At 56.8% G+C, this 22,054-nt stretch overlaps 4 protein-coding genes across 6 annotated transcripts; 2 read left to right on the top strand and 2 right to left on the bottom strand.

The window, feature by feature from the left end:
• Window positions 1-116: 116 nt before the first annotated feature.
• On the bottom strand, window positions 117-4,808 carry LOC102112196 (B-cell differentiation antigen CD72). 2 transcript variants are annotated; one of them, XM_005528052.3, is made up of 8 exons: window positions 4,590-4,808; window positions 4,415-4,504; window positions 4,112-4,198; window positions 3,291-3,605; window positions 2,900-3,048; window positions 2,414-2,565; window positions 1,398-1,562; window positions 117-1,052 (listed from the first exon to the last, which is right to left on the bottom strand). In XM_005528052.3, the coding sequence occupies exons 1-7, from the start codon at window positions 4,666-4,668 to the stop codon at window positions 1,424-1,426; spliced, it is 1,011 nt and encodes a 336-aa protein (XP_005528109.2). In that variant the 5' UTR covers window positions 4,669-4,808; the 3' UTR covers window positions 117-1,052; window positions 1,398-1,423. The 2 variants fall into 2 exon arrangements, with proteins under 2 accessions (XP_005528109.2, XP_087910681.1); XM_088054555.1 differs by having other exon boundaries at window positions 117-964.
• A 1,505-nt stretch (window positions 4,809-6,313) lies between these two features.
• Window positions 6,314-10,458, top strand: LOC102112019 (B-cell differentiation antigen CD72-like). 2 transcript variants are annotated; one of them, XM_005528051.3, is made up of 6 exons: window positions 6,314-6,478; window positions 6,559-6,660; window positions 7,339-7,653; window positions 7,782-7,930; window positions 8,147-8,226; window positions 8,898-10,458. In XM_005528051.3, the coding sequence occupies exons 1-6, from the start codon at window positions 6,355-6,357 to the stop codon at window positions 9,043-9,045; spliced, it is 918 nt and encodes a 305-aa protein (XP_005528108.1). In that variant the 5' UTR covers window positions 6,314-6,354; the 3' UTR covers window positions 9,046-10,458. The 2 variants fall into 2 exon arrangements, with proteins under 2 accessions (XP_005528108.1, XP_014112413.1); XM_014256938.2 differs by lacking the exon at window positions 8,147-8,226 and having other exon boundaries at window positions 8,898-9,035.
• Window positions 10,459-14,327: 3,869 nt separating this feature from the next.
• LOC102111834 (killer cell lectin-like receptor subfamily G member 1) lies at window positions 14,328-17,581 on the bottom strand. The gene is made up of 6 exons (XM_005528050.3): window positions 17,500-17,581; window positions 16,967-17,077; window positions 16,393-16,476; window positions 15,342-15,490; window positions 15,003-15,106; window positions 14,328-14,523 (listed from the first exon to the last, which is right to left on the bottom strand). The coding sequence occupies exons 1-6, from the start codon at window positions 17,546-17,548 to the stop codon at window positions 14,328-14,330; spliced, it is 693 nt and encodes a 230-aa protein (XP_005528107.1). The 5' UTR covers window positions 17,549-17,581.
• Window positions 17,582-18,817: 1,236 nt separating this feature from the next.
• Window positions 18,818-22,054, top strand: LOC106628418 (uncharacterized). Its single transcript, XM_088054648.1, has 8 exons — window positions 18,818-19,631; window positions 19,746-19,820; window positions 19,936-20,013; window positions 20,949-21,002; window positions 21,082-21,117; window positions 21,205-21,249; window positions 21,418-21,573; window positions 21,660-22,054. Exons 1-8 carry the CDS (start codon window positions 18,818-18,820, stop codon window positions 21,995-21,997), a joined length of 1,596 nt encoding a protein of 531 aa, XP_087910774.1. The 3' UTR covers window positions 21,998-22,054.

Genomic DNA, 22,054 nt, shown 5'->3' with positions numbered 1-22,054 from the left:
AATTCCCTTTCGTTATTTAGGTTCTTTGGGTTCATGCCCCTGAGTGGGTGTTTGCTGTGGTATACAGGAAAACAAAGAGCAAATTAACTAGATCGCTTTATTGCTGTAAAGTGGGTTTAGCCAGCAGACAAGACAGGCAAGTGAAACATGCCCACTCCAAAAAACCTGCCTTTAACACCCTTTTGCTCTTCATGCAAGCTCACTCACAATAGCAGTTCGTCAACTATATATGGCACACACAACTTCATCATAAACTGAGAGCATTTTCGCTTGGTTGAACATGACTTCCTCTGCTCTCACCTGGCCGCAGTGTTACATCAGGGCTACTTTGCTTAATCTTCACATGTGCACGTGTGTAGCAGCTATTTAAAGCCCTGAAGACTTGTCTCGCAAAGCATCAGCCTGCTACAAGTGCCTGAGTTAGCTTTTGCTTTTGAAAGGCACAATCACACCATGGGACCCTAAAGGTCATTGCTCTACTTTCTAATTAGCGCCAAAAAAAATCCCCAAACGTCAGCACAGGCGCCAGCCAGTTCAAGCTCAGCTTCCCTCCTTAGGTGCTGAGGCTTTGCCGAGGCCGTTGAGTGCTGGGTTGTCTGAAAGCCATAGCCAAGCTGCTCCTGCGATGGGGTCAGGCAGAAAATTCCTGCTGTGAGGAGGGGACTGTGTGGAGGTGGGGCTGTGCTGTGCCCAGCTCCCACTCCTGGCATGCCAGCACCGCAGCTCTCTCCATGCTGGGGACATGGCCTGGCTCCACTGAGGATCAGTGCTTGATCCGTTCTGCAGCCGGTTCTGAGCTCCCCATTGCCCACCCACCGTTGTGCTCAGGAAAACCCAAAGTGTCCCATGCAGGAACATGTCGGCTGTGGAGCCTCCATCACTTGGACAGAGCACATCAGCTGGAGGCAGAGGGCCACTGGGCATCGGTGGGAAGGACCTGGGTGGCCCAGGGGCAGCAAGCAGGCTGTGAGAGGGAAGTTGGCTGGAATGGGTGGGACATCCTGGGCAGGGACACAGCCAGGCTGGAGCAGAGGCGGTGCAGGGTGCGGGTGCTGCAAGGGAAAGCAGAGGAGGGTGGAGGAGAAGGTGAAGGTGAGGGTGAGATTCTCCCCAGGCTACACCACATACAACAGGGCTGGGAAAGCACCTCGCTAAGGGTTTTCCCCCATCTTGCTGCTCTGCTGAGCCACAGCTTCAGCTCTTGAGCTGCCTCAGACCCAGAACACCCACGGCAGCAAATGGATGGAGGCAGGCTCCATCCAGCACAGAGAGGTGACTGCATTCCTCTCTGTTTCCAAGGGAGGGGGTCAACATGCCCCAGGCACAGCTGCAAGCTCCCTGCTTTCCTCCAGGCACACCCTACAGGGCCTGTGTGTCCCTGGCTCAGCAGGACTCACCACAGCAGTGCTGGGGCCAGCAGCCATCATCTGAAAGGGAGGCTTGGCCCTGCTGCCTTCTCACAGATCCAGAGGTGCAGGTCACTGGGACCAGCGCACTGGGCGGGTTTGATGCTCCCACGGCTTATTATGGCACAGGTTCCATTCGATTTTGACTGCCATGGCCTGAATGGGGAAGCAACACATCAGGCACTGACACGTTCTTTCTACAAACCCTGCTGAGGCAGCTGAGGCCTTTTGTACTCTGGCAGAGGAGGGGTTGGATGCTGCTGTCAAAGGGGGATCCCCCAGTCCTCTCCTACAGATCTGACAGGCTGAAGGCTCAGTTGATGCATCCCTGCATTCCCCCTGGCAGGCTGAGAAACACTGTAAAAGGTTTGCAATGCTTGTGACACCCCTTTAGCTTCTCCCCTCTCAGCCTCACTGCTGGGGGTTGTTCCATGCCTACAGTGGGGAGAGCCAGGTGCCCCCTGAAAGCACATGGATGAGCAGAGGAGCTGTCCTGAGCCCTGGGTCTGCTTTGGGTGCAGGGCTGAGGATGGAGGGCCAAGTACCCAGAACCTGGCCAGACAGGTTTGTTTCTCCCCAGTGCTCTCAGACACTGCAAGAGGAAGAGGCAGCGAGCTGAGGAGGTGATGCACATGGCAGGGAGGAGCCCAGTCTCCACAGACAGGAAAGCTTGATCTCCCTTTGGAATCAAGAAGGCATGTGGGGAATAGAGGTGGTGCTCAAACACCTTGCCTAGGCCCCAGATAAAATTTGGGGTTTCTTCTGTCTACTCTTGCTGCCTCCTGCTTCGCATGCCCTGCATTCTACCCACCCCCCTGAGTCTTGGCTTTCCATTTGCGTGTCCTCTCATCACACCACTGCGCCCACCTTCCCTCAGTCCCTGCTGCTCTGTTGCTCCTTGTTTCCCAGGCCCTGTACCTGGAACTGGGTATAGATGTGATTTAAAATGCTTCCTACAGCCATGCCAGAGGAGGGGAGTTTTGGCAAGAGGCTGTGCTGCCACGTACCTTTCATAAAGGGAGCCATCCACCCAGAACCAGGCCTCTGAGGCCCCCTCATTCTCTGGGTCCTCTTCCTCCAGCCAGCCATAGTCGTACCAGGGAAAACTGCCCTTCTGCAATCCAATCCAGTATGGGATATCTGCATTCTTCAGGAAGGTCTGGAGAAGACAAAAACTGTGTTTTTCCATGTTTTATTCCGTGGCACTATGTACTGCAGTACTACGTACTTCACAGCAGGGTGATCATCTCCCCAAGGAGCCCTGGGGGATGCAAGGACAGCTGAGCAGCCCTGGTGCCCTGCTCCAGCTTGGGAAACATCCAGGGGTGCCAGAGCCTTTCTACCCCATGTCAACCACTAGCCATGTGCTCCAGCACAGCCTTGCACCGTCCAATGTTTTGGGAGGACAGGGGCCCCCAGAACTCTGCTAGCCCATCTGGGGACCCCATGGCTGGACACACCATCTCCTGCCCTCCACTCCCCCAGCACCCTACCGGCACAGTCCAACGACTCCAGGATTTGGTGACCAGGAGCTGAGAATATGTCTTCTCACACTCATCTCTGCTGTCTTCCCATGTCTTCTTCTCCGAGGAGATGAAGAGGCACTTGCCCCTGTAGAGCAGCCAGCCCGAAGGGCAGCAATCTGTGGGCAGGGGCACAGCTCAGGGGCTTGCTCAACCACAGATGCCCTGTGGGGTGACAAGGAACACCCCCACACCTTTCCAAAAGACATCACAGGCTCAGCATCTGCTTCAGGCATAGCTTCAGCCTTTGGACCACCCTGTCCACACCATGTGGTCAAAAAAGCCAGTGCTTGCCCTTTTTTACCTGCTGAGGGGTGCCAGTCACCTGGAGCACCCCCTCCCTGCTCCATCATCACCGTACCTATGGCTGTGCAGGAGCGCAGGAGGGCCACGGTGTTCTCGCTGCTGTTGAGCCTCCCCTGCACCTCCTGCACCTCCCTCTCTGTCTTGCCCAGGACCCCCGTGACACGACGCAGTTCCATGTTCAGTCTGTCCAGCTCCAGCTGGCTGATGTTGCCCTCGCGCCACGCTCGCTGCAGCTCCACTCTGGCCCATGCCAGTTCCAGTTGTGTCTGCTCCAGGCTCTGCTCCCGTGCCCTCAGCTCCTGTGACAGGCGGCCCTGCTCGGATGCGTGCTCGCGGGATGTGTCCCGCAGGCTGCGGGTGACCTGCCAGTCTGGGGACAGAGTGGGTGAGCGGGACATGGGCATGGGACAGTTCAGATGTGGCACTGATCCTGCTTAAGGCAGGTGGGATGGGCAAGGCAGGGAATTATCCATGATGAATGGGAAAGGATGGGAGGGAAGGACACAGCTGGGAAGTGTATGGTTTAGGGTTGGGCAGGATCTGGCAGGGGAGAGCAGGGCAAGGCAGGATGGGGTGTAGAAGTAGACACAGCAGGGTAAGGGCAGGGAGGGTGCAGCAATATGAGTTGGGGCAATGCCAAGATGGGAAGGAAAAGGAGCAGAAATGAGAGTAAGGTGAGGAAGATGGATGACGGGAGGCAAAGGAGGTGTGAGGGATGTGCGAGGGATACACGCTAGCTTGTGGCAGACCGGGCAGAGGGACTCAGCAGTGAGTGTGCATGAGCATGCCTCTATTCACCCACAGCACCCACCCCAGCCAGATGCCTCCCTCACCCAACCACTCCCTGCCCCAGATGTTCACAGTCCCCCAACTCACAGCAAACCCCCAGGGCCACAGTGGCCACTAGCAGCAGGCAAGTTGCCAGCAGACCCACAGGGATGCACCACCGACGGGACCAGCGCCCTGCATGATACAACAGACAACAGACATCACCTGAAGAGCTGGAAAACCCCTGACAGCCCCCACCACAGACCTCCTTCCTGGGTACAGGCAGGAGAATGGTGGCATGACAGCACAGGTGGCATGGTCTGGGTGATGGGAATGGGAGGATCCCAAAACACCACCCACAACCAACACCACAACCATCCTGGGTCCGCTGGAATCCAGCTGGATACTCACCTGGGCTGGGCTCTGCTCCATCCCCATCCTGCCCTGCCAGTGCTGGCTGAGTGTTCTCATAGGGGCTCTCTGCCTCGTTCATGCCGAAGGCTGTTGGAGGAAGGCAGGGGAGAGCAGCTGAGGCCATGGGGCTGGGTACAGCAGGGACAGCGTGACAGGGCCAGTGGGCTCTTACCTGCCTCCAGCGCCTGGCTGGCCATGCTCCGGCCCCCCATCACTTTGGCAAACCTCAGGTCAGCATAAAGCTGTGCCATGTGGGCAAACGCTGGGCAAGCCCTGAGCCTTGCTGGCTCCCACTCCGCCCTTGGGATGCCTTTCTGAGATGTCCCTGTTCCCGGTGATTGCACCGTCTCTCGGAGGTGCAAAGGAGAAGTGCAGCCAGCATCTGCCGAAGCAGAATTTTGCTCTGCACTGTAGCAGATGGGACTAGTGAGGCATGGCTGTGGGGACCAGCACCCTTTCATTGGTCACAGAAACACCGGCCCGTCCCCTCCCACGCCCTAAAAGTGCTCATGGTCCCCCTAGGCACAGGGCACGGTGAGGGCATCACAGACAGATGTCACAGCAGTGGCAGAGCAAAGGATAGACACAAATCTGTGGGCTACAGGACAGCTAGTGCAGAGCAGGGCAATCCCACATACAGGAGCAAACTGCTGTGTAGACAAGGCAGAGGTGGAGAGCTGGAGGTCTTCACAAATAGAGATTTCTCCTCCCAGCCTCTCAGAATGGGATTTTCCCCATCATGCCCTCCCTGGTCCCCTCCAAAGAAGACCCCAGCTTTGGCATTGTTCCAAAACAGCCACAGAGGGCTACAAAAGTCAGTGAGATCCTCTTTGCCTTCCCAAGACCATAATCCCAGCATTCACAACACCTTCTTCTTGGTCCCTCCAGGCTCCCAGCACCTCAGAAGTCTCTACTGAACTGCATCCAGAGAAAGCCAGGTTTCAGAAGGGATGCACCCAAACCTTCCCACTGCTTCCCATTGCCTGTTACTGCCTCCCACTCTGTTTTACTGCCTTGCTACTGCCTCCCACTGTATTCCAGATGGCCAGATGGGCACATCTGAACACAGCCAGTCCCTGGCAGTCCCTGTGGAGGTGCACAGATGTGCACAGTAGAGCATAGTGTTACAAAGCCACTGTCCATCAGCTCTGCAAGAGCAAGGGAAGCTCTTCATCAGTGGAAAAAGACAAAAATTAAAGCCAGCTTCAAAGGGGACAGGAAGGAGGTTTAGAAAGCTAAAGGTTGGGCAGCCTCTACTCAACCTCCTGGGAGAAAATGGAGCATGTTCACCTGGGCATGCAGGGGCCCAGAACCAGGGAAGACATGCAGGGGAAAAGCTAATGGGATTTATTGGTGACTGCCCAATGTACCGCCTACTGTTTGGAAGCACTAGCCTGGGGGCAAGGGGAGAACAATGGGGCCAATTGTTACAACCCTTCAGTGTCTGGGATGTGGTTTTCCATAGTGTACTTGCAGGCAGAGTGGAGAAATGTGGCCATGATGAGAGAAGTGAAAGCTCATGCTGTGGTGTGGCCCTTCTAGGCGTTAGGGCAGCGATGCTCACTCAGATCCTGGAGTACCAAGAAGAGGAAACCCTCCATCCTGGATGGAGTCAGCAGCAGAGCTACTTGCTCCCTGCTGGAAGCCAGACCTGCTCTCCCCTGCCCTAGGGAATTTGATGAATTCTCTGTAAGCTGAGTCCTACAGCTCTCCAGCCCCGAGATGCACCGCCCCAGTGCCATCCCAGGGGACACTGAGCAGTTTCGGGGTGTGGAGGGGAGCGAGATGGTGGTGCCCGGCCAATGACAGGGCGGCGGTGCCGTGGCCGTACTTCCCCCTCCGCTGCACCTCAGCACACTTCTGCTTCTGCAGAAACCAGCTGCATTTTCCCTTTGAAGCGGAGCAGCGCCCGCAGGGCCATCGGGGCCGCCCGGGGCATGGCCCAGAGTGTGGTCTATGCCGACCTGAAGTTTGCCGCGGGCCCATCCACCGTCCCCGATGAGGATGACAGTCCCTACGAGAACGTGCCGCTGGGACCGCTGTCAGCAGAGCCCAGCCCAGGTGGGAACCCGGCGGCAGTCCCGGGCAGGGCGCGGGCAGGGGCCCACGGGCTGATGCCTGCGGGCTCTCCTCTCTTGCAGGGCGCTGGATCCGGCCATGGCGTGTCCCCACAGCGCTGCTGGCAGCCAGCCTGCTCCTGCTGCTGCTGCTGCTGGTGGCCGTCGTGGCCCTGGGGGCTAGCTGTGAGTCGGTGACCGCCGCGGGGTGGGGGCACCGGGAGCGGGCGTCGGGCTGGGCTGCGGGGGCTGTCAGGGAGGAGGGGTGCCTGGGGCTGGGGTCCGGGGTTCTTGCGTGGCCACCACGAGTTGCCTCCCACTGCCTTTCCCACTGCTTTTCCCACTGCCTACCACTTGTTTTTTTCCCTTGCCTTTTCCACCACCTTCCACTGCCTTCCATTGCCTTCCCACTGCCCCCCACTCCCTGTCACTGCCTCCCATTTCCTCACACTGCCTCCCGTGGTCAAACATTGCCTCCCATTTTCTCCCATTGCCTTCTCTTCTCTCCCATTGCCTCCTAATCCCTCTGACTGCCTCCCATTCCCTGCCACTGACTTTCCACTGTCCTTCCATTTCATCTCACTGCCTTGCATTGCCTCCCTATTTTATTCCCACTGCCTCCCATTTCCTTCCCATTTCCTTCCCATTTTCTTCCCACTGTCTCCCATTGCCTCCCACTGTCTTCCACAGCCTTCCAATGTCTCCCCTCCATTTGCCACCCTTGGGGCTTCCATTCCCTTCCCACTTGAACCTCCAGGACAATCTCCACCCACAGCCAGATACTCTTATCCTACCCTCCCTTGCAAGAGCCATGCCCCAGGCAGGGCCCCATGCCCACGTCCAGCTCACCTGCCCTGTCCCCAGACTGGCAGGTTTCCCGCAGCCTGCAGGACACCTCGCGTGAGCACATGGCCGAGCAGGGCCGCCTGTCACAGGAGTTGAGGGCACGGGAGCAGAGCCTGGAGCAGATACAAGTGGAGCTAGCATGGGCCAGAGAAGAGCTGCAGCGAGCGTGGCATGAGTACAACATCACCGAGATGGAGCTGGAAAGCAGGAGTGTTGAGCTGGGGCATACCCAGCAGAAGCTGGTTGTGTTGCAGAAGGAGATGCAGGAGGTGCAGGGGAAGCTCAACATCAGCGAGAGCACTGTGAGCAGCCTGCGCTCCTGCGTGAACACAGGTAGAGCCTGAGAGGGTTGGGGCACAGGTGATGTTGCTGCTGTGAGGTGCAGGAGCTGAACTCAGCCAGGCTGAGCTCCCCAAGCATCCACAGAAGGATGAGTGCCTGAGATGTATCCCTGCCCTCAGATTGCTGTCCCAGGGGCTGGGTACTCTACAGGAGCAAGTGTCTCTACATCTCAGTGACAAACAAGACCTGGGAGGACAGCCAGCAAGACTGCGCAAGGAGATCTGCTCAACTGCTGGTCCAGGACGACTGGCCACCATTGATAGTGCCGGTACAGAGCAGGGGGGCTGTGGTACCCCAGGAGGCTGGCAGAGCCCCGCGGGGCCAGCTGAAGCAGTTATCTGTGGAGGTGCCAGGGCGGCACCATGAGTCCTGGGTTCCCAACTGGCAGTGTGAGGGGACAAGCACAGCCAGGCCTGGGGCTCCTGGGCACCTGGCAAAGTTCGGGTCATGAGAAAGGTGTTTGACAGATTCTCTTCTCCCCTAGCAATTCGTGCATGAGTCTAATGCAAACTACTGGATTGGAACAAGAATTTTTTATGAGACAAAGAGATCTGTGTGGGCAGAGTAAGTGCAAAAGTCCTTGGCACAAGCACCTGCCCTTTTGCCATACTAGAAAGGTGCTGTTTTGCCCCTGTGACACCCCTAAATAAAAGAGTTGATGGTTGTCGCTCTAGATTAGGAACGGCTAAGAAGAATGACACAGACTCTCTTGTGAGTTGAACAGGAGAGCAAAGTTTATTATTCTTGATCTTTTTTTATAGACTTCTTCGAGAAAGTCTGAGAGGTAAAACTCACGTTGGTTATTAAAGTAACACATGCACCATCATTGGTTAACCTCACCCCATGACTGTTTCCTAAACACCACCTTCAAAGATTGTTGTCCTTTACCAAGGACTGTTTGGATTCTTTCTCATGCTTTCTCAGGCCAGAATGAGAAGCCTGTGTGACTTAGTTTCACACAGGCTCTGTTCCTTGCTTTTTGCATTTAGCAAAAGACAGATGGTCCCATGAGCAGTGCCCCAAGGGAGGAGGGTGAGGGCAGAGCCAAACTGTGGGGTGCAGTGCCGAATATCCAAGTGGCAGAGAATAAGAGCAGGAGGAGGAATGTGACATTTCCTCAGGCTGATCTCTGTGCCAGGTGCCTTGCCTGCCCCAGCAGCACTGGCATCTATGGGAAGTGGTGTCCATGGTGAGGAGGTTGTCACTGCTGCCCTGAGATGTGCCCTCTTTCCTAGGAGACGCCGTAATTCAGACTGCTGGTCAGTAGTTAACAAGGAAATGTGGAGTTTCTCATGTGCGCGTCGATTCCCGTGGATATGCGAGAAATCCCCAAAGCTGACCAGTGCATCTGAGACCCGACCTCCTTTTCTGGCCAAGGACTAACTTCTGCCACCCCCCTCCATCACTGGACTCAGGAACAGGACCTGGGGGTGCACCCTGAGATCCTGTCCCCTGTGCACATTTTGCCTCAATTGCATTGCAAAACTGCTGGGAAAAGGTGTGTCTATTTTAAAGCAAGGATTATGAAAAACATAATTCCCCTCTCCCGCACTCATGCATACGCATAGTATACTGCTTTGTACTGTGCCACTGTATGTCCCTGTGTGCCCTGGCCAGTGCATCTCTGACCCAGGTCTCCATTGCAGAACCCAGCTTCCTCCTTCTTTGTTACCCTAAGGCTGCCAGGGGTGCAGGATCTGCCATTTGCATCTTTTTGGAGCTGGGGGATGACACACTGATGTAGTCAACCTGTCCGTTCTGGGGAAACCTGCGGATTAACAGCCTGTCCCTTCTCTCAGCATTGACAGCTCTCATCCTGCCCTTTCTTCTACCTTCATCACCTGCCCAGGGCTTTGGGCTGAGTCCTGCCTGGGAAGGGTGCTGACAGTGATGCCTTCAGCATGAGAAAATGCTGGGAAGCCCTGAGATGATATAGGAAATGGGGTAGTGCTGGGGAGCTTTGAGAACAGAGTAAATGAATGGGGAAACTCTGAAACCATGGGAGGAAAATGAGGGTAATGAAGAGCCCTAAGACAATAGGAGGTGAATGTGGGAATCCCGAGACCATGAAAAAAGAAAGGGGGTGCAGTGGAACTGCAAATGAAGGTGGTCATGAAAAAAAGGAGATGCATTGATAAGACAGTGGGAGAGAGGAATGAGCACTGGGGAGACTTGGGAATGTGGGGAAAAGGGAAGATCTCTTCCACCCAGGGGGAAAGATCCCTAAAAATGTGGTGGGACCTTATCTGCCAAAGGAGGGTGATGAGAGATCCCTGTCCAGGACCCAGTTGGGTGTGGGGGTGAGCCCAGAAGCAGCGCTGACCCTCCCTGTCTCACTCAGTGTTTCTGCAGAGAGGGGAATGTGTTAGCAACCATTTTGCTAAGGTGGACTTGAGACAGCCTGTTGCGTCCCAGGAGTAAGTGGGGGATGCCATGAGTGGAATAACCTGGGATGAGACCCCTGTTTAGGAACATTCTCACGCAGTCCCGTGTTGTTTTATGTACCCCGGTTTCCAAGTGACATCACCCCAGTTACATCATCCATGTTATATCACTCCTTGTCCCTACCCCAAAAGTTATGTCATCCCTGTTCTCCTTCCCAGTTCCAGAATGTTCTCTGTTCCTGTCTTCCCTATTGGTCCCTGTTCCCTGTCTCTCCACCCCTGGACCCTGATTGGTTGTTACTCTTTGACCATGCCTTTGCACTGCCCCTGTGCCTTCAACCCATTGGCCCTCAGTCCTGAGGCTCCGCCCTTTCCTGGTTGTATAAAGCCCTGAACCCCTCCTTGTTCTTTGTCCCTGGTTCCCTTCAGTGTGAGGTTAATAAACTCCACTGGAATACCACACAAAGAGCCCCTCTCGTGTCATTCATCAACCATCAGATACCAACAGGGTGTGTGAGTGTCTGGTGCGCTGAGCTGTCCCCTTTCCGTGGAGACAAAGCTCTTGGGAAGGCGGTGGTTTTGGCATCTCCTGTTGTGCCACTGGAACAGCCAGCATGGCTTCACTACAAGTCCTGCCCAAACAACCCAGTGGCCTAAAACTGAGTGATTGCATCAGTGAACAGGGGAAGGGCTACACCTCTTCTCTCTGGACTTCTGTAAAGGCCTTCAACTCAACTCCCCTCTGAACTTGAGAGAAATGGATTCAGAGGGTGAACTGTTCAGTGGGTAAGGTTGGACAGCTGCATCCAGAAGATAATGGTCGCTGGCTTAGTGTCCTGATGTGGACACTAGTGATAATGTAGTGATAATGGCCCTCAGGGATCCACCTTGGGACCAATGTTATTTAGTACTTTTGTCAACAATGTGAACTATGGGATCGTATGCACCCTTGCCAAGTTTGCAGATGACACCAAGCTGAGGCATGAGGACACACCTGAAGGACAGGAAGCCATCCATAGGGACCTGGACAAGCTTGAGGAGCAGCCCATGGGAACATCATGAGGTTTAACAAGGCCACGTGCTGGTGCTGCACCTGGGTGAGAGCAGCCCCCGGTATCAGCACAGGCTGGGCATGAACAGACCCAGAGCAGCCCTGCCCAGAAGGACCTGGGGGTGCTGGTGGGTGAGAGGCTGGACATGGCCCGGCCATGGCACTCACAGCCCAGAGAGCCAAACGTGTCCTGGGCTGCATCCAGAGCCCCGTGGGCAGCAGGGGAGGGAGGGGATTCTGCCCCTCTGCTCTGCTCTGCTGAGACCCAGCTGGAGCATCCAGAGCATCCTGGAGGGACAGGGACCTGCTGGAGCCAGCACAGAGGAGGCCACCAAGATGATGAGAGGGATGGAACACCTCTGCTGTGAGGAGAACTGGGATTGTTCAGCCTGGAGGGAAAAGGCTTCAGGGAAAACTTATTGTGGTTTCAGACTGAGAGGGCAGCTCCTAGGAGAGCTTCCATAGAAGGAGGCTGGTGGAGCCAGCCCAATGGCATGGCAAGGCTGGGACAGGATTGCAGATCCCCTACAGTCTCAGCTATCACAGAAAACAAAGACTTGCTGTGTCTGGCTTGTCCTGGAGAGTCCAAAGGTCCTCCCTGCTCCTAAAGCTGAGCTCCAGCGTGCACTGCCCACGGTGCCATAGTTTTCATTACAAGGACACTGCAGACCCCATCCAGCCTCTGGTTCATGGTTTCCCCAGGCTGGTTCAGCATGGCTGCTCACTTGCCCATCTTCATCTGTGGCTTCTCCTTTCTTCCTAGCTGCAGGATTTGCACTTTTACCCACTCCAGTACCAGCAGACTCCTATCAAACCATTTCTCCAGGCTTCTCTGTACCCTAGTCGTGCCCTCCAGTATACACACTACTGGTTTGGTATTGCTCCCCAACCAGCTGAGGCCACCCCCTACCATCCAGTGCACTGATGAAAGCTCCAAGGAGCAGAAACCCCAGGATCAGCCGTTCAGCAATTGCCAGGGGAACGAGGGCGTTACTGACACCCACTGCACCCCTCACACCATTCAGGTTTTCCACCCACCCTCTTCTCTTCTCCTGACCTCATATATCCCCACTTTGCAAGTGAGGAGACCATGAAAAGCCATGTGCCAGACATCAAAGGTTGATAAATGTCCCCCATTGCTCTCCCCTTATCCACAACCCACTGTTCCCACAGCAGCAGGCAGGTCAGACAGGCATCACCTGCCCTTGGTAAATCCACCTCCATACTGGATGGTTGCATGCTCAGGAGTTGTGCTACATCTTCTTCCTGGTATCGAGGTGGGAGAACAAAGCTCAGCTCCAGACAGGTGATGTAGGGATAGGAAAGGGAAAGACATGAGCCGGCAGCAAATAGTGGCAGAGGCAAGGGGCAGCCAGGAAATCTGACAGAGTCCTCAAAGGGACACCAATGACACCATCTTACCTACCTTCACCAAACCACCCTGAGTGGAAGGCAGCAGAGGTGAGCTGGAAGGCTGGTACAGATGTCCCCTTGTTGAGGAGTACCTCTGCTCTGGGTAGCTGGGCTTGCAAGGTGCAGTTAGAGATGCAGATGGAAGTGCAGACTGAGCCCTGGGTGGGAGCCTGAGGCAAGAGGCTGTGAGTTGCCAGCGCCTGGGACAGCAAAGGGCAGGAAGATGAGTGATGCCAGACAGGTACATGGACACTGAGAGAGACAGCAGGAGCTAGGAATTGCTGACCTTTTGGATAACCAGGGAGAGGGGTGACAAAAGCAAGGTGGATGGACACAGAGAGGGGGCAGGAGAAGAGAACTGAGGAGGAGGACCAAGGTCTGAGTACAAGCAGACATTGAGGGGATAAAAGCCCAGGGGTTCCTTTGCTGGGCATCCCTCCTCAGAGGAACCACTTTGAGCTGTTTGTGTTACTGTGCTGTGAATAAATGGCTTTGTGGAACAAGACATCTGAGACTCCTCCGTGGGAAACCTGCAACAAGGTGAATGCCCATGAGCATCACCCCACAGTCCCATCACCCAGTGCTCACCCTGTGCTGGGGTGTGCCTGTGGCAGTGAACGCAGCTGGGTTCTCACCAAGGCTGGCCACTGTCAGCACTAGCCCCAGCAGCAGGTTCTTGTAGTGAATGTCATCCTCATTGGGGTCTGCAAGGCACATGAGGGCAGTGAGCTGGGGCCTCAGCAAACTGCAGGTCAGTGCAGGCCACACTCTGGGCCATGCAGGTGGCTGGGCAGCAGTAGTCCAGGAACTCAGTCCTGTCCTTCTCCATTCTGGTCAGGTGACAGAGTGTGGCAACGACCATGCTGCATGGAGACACATCTTCATAGGCAGAAAAGCAGAAGTAGCTGCTTTATTTGCAAAAAGTGGGTTTTCTTCTTGTGTATGCTCTCAGTTTAGGGGGTGGGGGGTGAATGAGCTCCCTACTGCTCAGCATACTCTGCGTTCAGGTTCCCAGGCTGTGATGAGCCCAAGCCCATGGGTACAGGCCACAGCACGGCTACACTTCCCCATGCAACACCTTCCACCTCCCAGTGCTGCTCAGGCTGACAGGGTGCAGTGGCTGTGGGGGCTTGGTCTTTTGCATGTGCTGGGAGGGAGTCCCAGCAAGGTCTGTGCCAGAGCTGCAGGCTGCTGGAACAACCCTGGTTGTTTATACCGAAACCAGAACTGCCTCTGGATCAAACAACTCCAAACCAATCCCTAGCAGGCCTTTTAGGTTCTCACACATAACCCAGCCTCAAAATAAAGCGAGGGTGTTTGCTGGAATCTCCTCAGACTGGGCAGGCACCAGCAAACAAGCTGCTGCCCAGCCCAAGTCCATGGGCCTGCAGAGGCAAAGGGTCTCTCAGCAGCATGCCCCAAGAGGCAAAAGCCCCAGGCAACCACCTCGACCAGAAAGCCCAGAATTTCCAAGGGATTGTGCCAGCCTACACAGGAGCTGCTTCACGGTGCTGTTGGGCCATGGTGATACTTGGATTGCTGCTGGCTCAATACTGGCTCCTGGCCACAGAGCAGCAGATGCGATTTCCTACTTGTCAGTGATGCAACCGAGCCTGAGAGCTGGAGGATGCACCTCTATCCTACCCCCACCATACCACAAAGCCAGCTGCAATTGTTGGGATAATTTATTGGCAATGTACAGAGTTTTGGAGGGTAAAGAGGTCTGTGCTAGGAGGCAGAAGAGCCTGAGAATGCCGATGGACTGGGGTCAGGCAGGGAACAAGGGTGGTGGCACAGGCTGGGGGTCACCACAGCCATCAGGGCCTCACACAGCTGTAGGTGGTGTTCCCCCAGAGGAAGGCAGGAGGTGAGGACTGGAGCCACTGCAGAGAGGCTGCACTCTGCTTGCAGATCCATCTGAGGGCTTCTGTGCAGGCGCCACCTAAAAGTCCCAAGCCTGACACCCTGCCACAGGCCTGGAAAGACCTGGTGTAGCGCTGGGTTGGGAAGATCCTGCAAGGGAGAGAGTGGGCTGAGATGGGATGGGGAGGAAGAACTTAGGCTGTCCCACCAGCAACTGCTGCAGCCAGGGACCAGACACTGCACAGGGATGCTGTGGAGGCAAAGTTCACCCTCCCCATGGAGCACTGTCTCCTGTCAGCCTCCTCCCAATTAGGCCACATGTCCTGATGCCCCCAGCCCCATCACTCACAAAGTACCCCCAGCTCAATCCTAGCAGGGCTCAGCACCAATCAAACTGGAACCCTGCTTTTGTGGGATTCCCTGCAGCCCCTTACCCAGGCAGAGTGTGGGCACCAGGGTTAGGCCCCTGATAAAAATGCCCCTTCCCTAAAACGCTCCAGTGAAATCCTGGGAAGAAAAGAGGTGGCTAAAATATTGATCACATCCCTGCATGCCTGTCCCTGTCACCACCCCGAGCCCTGACGCTGGACCCTCAGCACACCTAGCTGGGAACAAGCTGATAGCCTCACCCTTCTGGTGTGGTGCCATCTAGCCACTTCCAGTCAGACCTGAAGCCATCCTTCTTCAGCCCCACATGAAAGGCATCCGTGTTAGCTGTGCGCACCAGGAAAGCCTAGCACAGGAGAGGACCCACATGAGCCCCTGGGGGGACATCCCCTGGGGGCTGGGCTGTATGGGCACAGCATTGCCAGCTCCCTGCCTGGAGGCTTTGGTAGGCTTTGGGCACATGGGCCAGGAAGCTGAGACAATGCTCTGTCTGCATGGGTGACTGCTGAGGGACAGTGAGGTGGTCACCAGGACAGCCCAATGCTAGCAGGGAGTTGTCAGGCCAGGCTGGGTGCACTTACCAGAGTGGTGTTGGCTTGGATGGTGACCAGCTGTGCCCCTCTGGAGCAGCAATCCTCTCTGCTCTGCTCCCAGCTCTTTTTGGCAGAGGAGAAGTAGTAGCACTGCCCCGCATCCCAGAGCCAGCCAAGTGGGCAAAACTGGCATTGCCCTGCACACCAGAAACACAGCAGGTGGGATGGGGCAGCTGGCAGGGGCTGCCACCAGCCCCCAGCCCAAGGGACCAGGAGAGTGACAGCGGACAGTAAGGGCACTGTTGCCCTGAGAATAAGGCCCTCGATATTGTTTTTCTATAAGTTTTAGCCACTTTCCCAGGAAAGTAACTATAAACATAGGTGTTTATACATTCCATTAAAGATATGCCTTTTGATGGACATCTCTCATGGCCAGTGCAGTTGGGAAGGTGTTAACCTGACTATCCAGTCCCTGGTCATGGTCAGAAATCTATAAATACTGAGAGAAAAAATAAAGTTTTCTCTTTCCTTCACCACACCTCGAACTGCGTTTGTGTGACTCATTTCAACAGGGACAAGGGCACCAGCCAACCCACCGTGTACATCTGCTCCACAGAGACCACTCTGCACTTGCCCTCACTTGGGAGCCCAGCTTCCAATCCCAGAGCCCTGGGAACGGGGGCTAGTTACAGGAACATGCTGGCATTGAGCAGAACAGGGGGCTGCAGGTTTGGGGAGGTGATACAAACACAGTTTCCAAAGCGCTGGGAACTCAGTAAGGTTTCAGCTGCACCAGAAGCTGATGCCACCTGACACAGGGATGCTGGTGGCATCCATGAGCCTGGTGCTGGTGGCATGCCCAGGTAACACTGAGCTGTCTGGGGTCACCTCTTCTAAAGGGGTCCCAGCAGTTCAGCCTGTTCAGCAGTGCTGGGGCAGCTCTCCACGCCATAAACTGGAAGAACAGGCAGTAAAGGTGAAGGAATATGTAGGGGTAGAGCTCAGGGAATCATCCTTGAGTATGGACAGATCCTGCTGCTTGAAAGAAACAGTAAGGCCCTCTCCAAGCCTTATCCAGGAGCCAGCCAGGATCTCTTACCTTCCAGTGTCTGTTTCCCATAGCTGGGGCTCTCCTCTGTACTCCAGAGACCGTGTGCACTGCTCGTCTGTTGTTGGACTAAATCTACAACAGAAGAGCACAGGTGTGTCCCAGCACCTCTGGGCCCCAGCAGCACCCAGTGTCCTCTCCCACAGGACAGCCCCATGGCTGTGGGTGTGGTGTGCCCTGCTTTAGGTACAACAAGCCTGCAAGGTCCCTGCAGATTTTGCTGTGTTTGGGAGCCCTCCACCTAACAGCTTTCAGGGAAAGTGCTTCTGCCTTTCAGTTTCAGTATCAGCGCTCTCCCTCCCGCCTTTCTTTCACTGCTATGTGATACAGTGGCTTTCCCCAAGCCCACGCTGTCGCCCCAGCTTCCTTTACCATCCACGTAGGTGGTGTCTTGCCTCACCAATTTTCCTGCTTGCCCCAGAACTCTCAATGCCCTCAGCCCCACGCAGAAGGGCCCATCTCCATGAAGCTGCAGCTCAGTCTGTCAGTACACAAGTGCTATGGTACCAGCCCTGACCCCAGGACCCCCTCTGCAGAGATCTGGGCACTGGATGACTGTACTTACAGTGGAAACTCAGGCTGACCAGGATGATTTGTGCCAACAGGAGCGTCAGGGAGAGGAGACCCAGACTGAGGGCTGCCCAGTACCAGGGCAGGCGTACTCGTTGCTGAGGAGCTGAGAAAAGGAGTTAACTCTGGGAGGGGAGGCAGGGGTTGGGAGGAGCAGTGGTGAACCTGGAGCCAGGAAATATATGTGAATCCCAGGTGGGATGTCAGGGAAAATTGGGGGAGAGCCCTTTTGCAGCAGCTTGATTGTCCTAGAAATTATCTCTCTGCACACACTGCTTGGTGGGGAGAGCAGAGAGGGGAAATGTTTGTGCTGTGGCATGGGTGTGCAGTGGGTATTCCCTGCCCTTGAGCCCCTCCTGCCCCCTACCCCGAGAGCAGGCAGTCTGCAAAAGGGCTGGAGAGGAGCTGTTTGAGAGAGGACACCCAAAAAGAGGGAGTGGGGGGAGCAAGTCTGGGAGGATATTTCTGGGGAAGGCAAGGGGCTGCAGGAGGGCAGAGAACCCCCTGAGAGAGCTGGGGGGACATTACCTGGTGTGGCAGGAAAGCGCAGGTCAGCATACATGACACCCTCTTCCATCCCTTCCTTGGTCTCCTGCTCTGCAGCCCACAGGGGCAGCGTCAACCCCCTCCCAGCCCAACTTCTCAGACGGGTGTAATGCAAAATGGAAAGTGTCACTTCCTGGTGGGGTCCCCAGAGGCACCACCTGGGACAAAAGCCCAAGCGGGGGTTTGTGGGACTGCCAGACACTTGGGGCAAGGGACAGCCCTTGAGGCCAGCATCCTGGCACCCCAGCAGGAGGGAATCACACACTCCAGGCTTTGGGGCAGCCAGCAGTGGGAATGGCTCAAACATGCAGCCAGGGCTGGGCTGGGCAGCCATGTCATGGAGTTGTAAAGGACCTTAAAAGTCATCTCATTCCAAGCTCCCTGACAAGGGCTGGGACACCTTCCACTAGACCAAGTGGTTCAGAGCCCCATCCAACCTGGCTTGAGCACTTCCAGGGACAGGGCATCAACAGCCTCCCTGGGCAAACTGTGCCAGTGTCTCACCACCCTCACAATAATCTCTTCCTAAAAAAGGAAAAGCCATATGGGAAGCAGCTGAGGTCACTTTGTTTGTTCAAGCCTGGGGAAGAGGAGGCTGAGGGGAGACCTCATCACAGCCTGCAAGAGGAAGCAGAGGGGCAGACAATGATCTCTTCTCTCCGGTGACCGGTGACAGGACCTGAGGGAATGGTATTAGGGAAGGTTTAGGTTGAATATTAGGGAAAGGTTTTTCATCCAGAGGGTGTTTGAGTACTGGAACAGGCTCCCCAGGGAAGTGATCGGAGCACCAAGACTGACAGAGTTCAGGAAGTATTTGGACAATGTTCTCAGGCACATGGGGTGATTGTTGGGGGGGTGTTGGACTTTAATGATCCCAGTGGGTCCCTTCCAAGTCAAGATATTCTGTGATTCTGTGATGAATATCTAGCCTAAACCTGCCCTCTGACAGTCTGAAGGCATTCCTCCTCCTCCTATCACTGCACATCCTTGTTAAAAGTCCCTCTCCAGCTCTCCTGTAGTCCTTCTGGAAGTGGAAAGCTCCTTAAGGTCTCCCCAGAACCTTCTCCAGTTTGAACAAGTGTGTCTCTCTCGGTCTGATCTGCCCTAGGGACTGCAAGGGAAGACTGGTATTCTTGGGGCACAGACCACATTCCCACGCCCCTCTCTCCAAGGAGCAGGGCCATGGGCTGTTTGCTTACAAGCCCCTTTTTTTTACATAGGGTTGCAGCTGCATCTCAGCCCTGGAAGATGGTGGGAGCTGTGTGCTCGTTCCCCTGCCCCAGCGTCCCGGGCTGCCGTGATGGCCATCCCTGCCGTGAGGAGGAGCGGCAGAGATCCCCCGCACCCCCGGGAGCCCGCGGGCAGACACCGACCCTGCTCCGGGCTGGCGGCTATCGCTGGGGGAGGCTATCTCGTCCAGGACTACGTTTCCCAGCGGCTCTCCCCGGGGCTGCACATGCTCGATGCGGCTCCCGGCTCCTCCCGGCAGCTCCCGGCGCGGCGCCCGGTGCGGCGCAGGGGCGGTCGGTGCGGTTCCCGGGTGTCGGTTCCCGGTTGTCGGCTCCCGGTGCGGCTCCCGGTGCCATCGGCGGCGCGGCGCGGCCCGGGGCGGTTCTCGGGGCGGTCCCCGGTTCCCGGGGCGGTCCCCGGTGCAGCTCCGGGCGGTTCCCAGTGCCACCCCCGGCGGGGCATCCTCCCGGTGCGCCCTCGGGAGAGCACGGCCGAGACCCACCCCCGCCCCGGGCCCGAGCGCCCCCAGGCCCCGCGGGCCGGCAGCATGCCCCGCGGGCGAGCCTGGACGCAGGCGGAGGTCAGCAGCCTCCTGTCGCTGGTGGGGGGCTCGGGGGAGGCCGCGCTGCTCATGGCCTCCACGTCGCGACCCAACGAGGCGCTCTGGCGGGAGATCTCCCGGGGTCTGGCGGCGGCCGGCTACGGGCGCAGCGTGGCCCAGTGCCGCTCCAAGTGGAAGGCGCTCAAGCAGGCTTTCCACTCGGAGCGGGAGACGCGCCGGAGGGCAGGACACCACTCGCCCCGGCTGCCGCCGCACTATCGAGCCATGAAGAGCATCTGGAAGGCGGCCGGGCGGCCCGTCTTCGGCGAACGGAGGATGCCAGGTGCGTGCCGAGGACGGGTGTGGGCTTAGCAGGGTGGCTGGACTTGAGGTGCTGGTGGAGGACTGGTTCTGCGTGGACATTCAGGGTCTGTTGATGGTCTTTCTCTTCCCCTAGACGTGGTGAAGCTGCCCTCCAGAAAGCGCAGGTCAGCCCTTGCCACACGCTCTCCATCCTCATCAGAGGCACCAGGTAACCGTGGGCTCAAGCAGCCAGAGTGGGGCTTGTCCTGGCTGCGGGGTGGCAGACACCCCTCTTCCCCCAGTTACTGAAGTTCTTTTCTGCACCCCTTCATCTCCTCGTGCAGAGCAGGACGTTGGCGGGGACACCCCCAGCACACTGCTGTCTCCGATGCTGCAGCGTGCGAAGGACGAGCCAGACACTCGTAAGTACTGAGCTGCCCTGCTGCACTGAGCTGCATGGCCACGGCTCCAGCCCCAGCCCCTGCCGGCATCCTGGCAGTGGGAGGCTTTGAGGATCAGGGCATCTATCGCATGTCCCTCAGCAGGGTTGGTCGATGATGAATGTGTTTGGACTTCTGCCTCCGCAGGCTTTGGCTCCAAACCAGCCCCAGAGCATGTGGGGATGGGGATGGCTGGGGTAGGGCAGGAGGGAGTCCCAGCCTGAGGGCATGGCAAGGCTGCTGGCTGCCCTATGGCAGATCATGAGGCAAGAGGCCTGGAAGGGGCAGTGGCCCTGATAGAGCCCAGGAATCTCGTGGCTGGTGGCATTACAGGCCATGTGACTCCCTTCAGCAGTTCCTGGCTCCTCCCTTGCCCAGTTACACAGTAAATTTTCAGATGAGTTTGGGCTGTGTGTGAGGGCCAGAGCTGCCTGCAGCTCCCCTGCCCTTCAGTCCACCCACTGTATCCTGCACACCCCTTGCTGTTCACACTCCTGGGGATTTGGCACTAAGGTCATGCAGGGTACATCCCTGAGCCTGGTTTGCGTGGGCACACCAGCCATCTTCCCACACTGGGTAACTACCTTCTGTCTCCCCAAATTCCCCCTGCAGTTTCAAGTGGATGTGGGATTCTCCTTCTCTTCCAGTCCTAGTCTGTTGTGTAGCGTTGCTGCGCGCTGCTCCGCCGCTGCTGCCTTCCAGCCCAGAGGTGGCTGCATTGCAGTGGTGGGTGAGTGACTCCTGCTTTTGTACCTAGCTCTGAAACGCTTTGGGGCCCTGCAGGGCACTCTGGAGCTGTGGCTAGGGCATGTCAGGCTGAGGGGCTGGCCGGGGCAAGCCGGGCAGACCCCAGGCTGGTGGTGACCCACCAGCAGGTCCCTTCAGAAGGCGTATCTCTCCTCTCTGCTTTCTCCCAGCAGCTGGTGGGGACCACGTTACAGGAGTGCAACCCACACCCCCTGCCATGCCATGTAAGGCTTTTCTTGCCCTGCTCAGCCCAGTAAACTCCCTCAGCCCCACAGGCAGGGTCTGATACGGTTCTCATTGCAGACGCCGGTTGCTGCTTCCCTCCCCTCTCCCTCCTGGGTGAGTACCTTGCTCTGGCTACCATGCCTGTGTGCCCTGGGGCAAGAGGTAGCTGCAGCTCACGGGCTGTGTCTGCTCTCCTTCCAGGCTGTCACACTGACCCGAAGCAGGAAGGATTTGAGGGGAAGGCCGGTAAGTGTCTCAGCTCTGAGCAAGTCCTTGTGCTCCGGGGCACAGCTCCTGCCAGTGAGAGGGGCATGGGCTCCCAGAGGCAGTGCCCTCCCAGGGCTCTGTGTTGTAGTCAAGCTAAATTTGAGGCTTGTGTGTCTCCATCACTCTTGTTGTTTCCTCCATGCCAAGGTTCCGTGACAGGTTTTCCTGCTGAGACATCCCTGGGGATGGGAAGAGGAAACCAAATGCTGCCCCTGGCTGTTGCAGCCACAGGCTCCCATGAGACAGCAGCCACCAGTGAGCAGCCAGCAACAGCTGAAGATGCATCAGACACAAGCCTGCATGGTGGGTGCTCCCTGCAGCTTCCCAACACCCTCACAGGGAGCTCTCAGAGCCATGGTGAGGTGCCATTGACCCCTCTCTCACTGCAGGGTCTGGCGTGGCAGGCTTGCTCCAGAATGTCCAGCAACTGCTGGTGCAGATCCTGCAGACATCTCGGCGGCAGCAGGCACTACTGGAGAGCCTGGCCAGCGACACAGTCTCCCACCTCCACCTCCTTTCCCACAGCCTCGTGCAGGTGGGCGAGACCCTGCACCAACTCCTGCTCCGGCCACAGATCCATCCTGGCCCCATTGGCCACTACATCCCCCATATGCCCCTTTCTGAGGATGGCTCTGGAGTGCCCTGCTCCCCTGGTGCTCCCCACACTTCCCTGGATCACAAAGAGGAGCCTCAGCTGTCCCCCGATGCCAGGTGCATCACCCCATGAGTGCCACCATCACTGGCCACAGGAGCAACAGCTTTGCTACACAGCCACAGCACAGAT

The sequence above is a fragment of the Pseudopodoces humilis genome, chromosome 4 (assembly GCF_049639895.1).
Source record: "Pseudopodoces humilis isolate 2021_Gansu_Grassland_sample_001 chromosome 4, ASM4963989v1, whole genome shotgun sequence".
NCBI lineage: Eukaryota > Metazoa > Chordata > Aves > Passeriformes > Paridae > Pseudopodoces > Pseudopodoces humilis.
The sequence above is the reverse complement of the archived record's forward strand: the minus strand, read 5'-3'. Positions and strand labels throughout refer to the sequence as shown.

Bases quoted from the DNA above. Each gene is read 5' to 3' on its own strand.
- LOC102112196 (XM_005528052.3), bottom strand. From the start codon at position 4,668: ATGGCACAGCTTTATGCTGACCTGAGGTTTGCCAAAGTGATGGGGGGC. The intron at 4,505-4,589 runs GTAAGAGCCCAC...TTCCTCCAACAG, and splicing joins CAGCCAGGCGCTGGAGGCAG to CCTTCGGCATGAACGAGGCA. The intron at 1,563-2,413 runs GTACGTGGCAGC...TTCCCCATTCAG, and splicing joins GATGGCTCCCTTTATGAAAG to GCCATGGCAGTCAAAATCGA.
- LOC102112019 (XM_005528051.3), top strand. From the start codon at position 6,355: ATGGCCCAGAGTGTGGTCTATGCCGACCTGAAGTTTGCCGCGGGCCCA. The intron at 6,479-6,558 runs GTGGGAACCCGG...CCTCTCTTGCAG, and splicing joins GTCAGCAGAGCCCAGCCCAG to GGCGCTGGATCCGGCCATGG. The intron at 7,931-8,146 runs GTACAGAGCAGG...CTTCTCCCCTAG, and splicing joins GGCCACCATTGATAGTGCCG to CAATTCGTGCATGAGTCTAA.
- LOC102111834 (XM_005528050.3), bottom strand. From the start codon at position 17,548: ATGGAAGAGGGTGTCATGTATGCTGACCTGCGCTTTCCTGCCACACCA. The intron at 15,491-16,392 runs GTAAGAGATCCT...TCTGGTGTGCAG, and splicing joins TGGGAAACAGACACTGGAAG to GGCAATGCCAGTTTTGCCCA. The intron at 14,524-15,002 runs GTGAGGCTATCA...TCTCCCTTGCAG, and splicing joins GATGGCACCACACCAGAAGG to GATCTTCCCAACCCAGCGCT.
- LOC106628418 (XM_088054648.1), top strand. From the start codon at position 18,818: ATGGCCATCCCTGCCGTGAGGAGGAGCGGCAGAGATCCCCCGCACCCC. The intron at 19,821-19,935 runs GTAACCGTGGGC...CTCCTCGTGCAG, and splicing joins ATCCTCATCAGAGGCACCAG to AGCAGGACGTTGGCGGGGAC. The intron at 21,250-21,417 runs GTAAGTGTCTCA...CTCCATGCCAAG, and splicing joins AGGATTTGAGGGGAAGGCCG to GTTCCGTGACAGGTTTTCCT.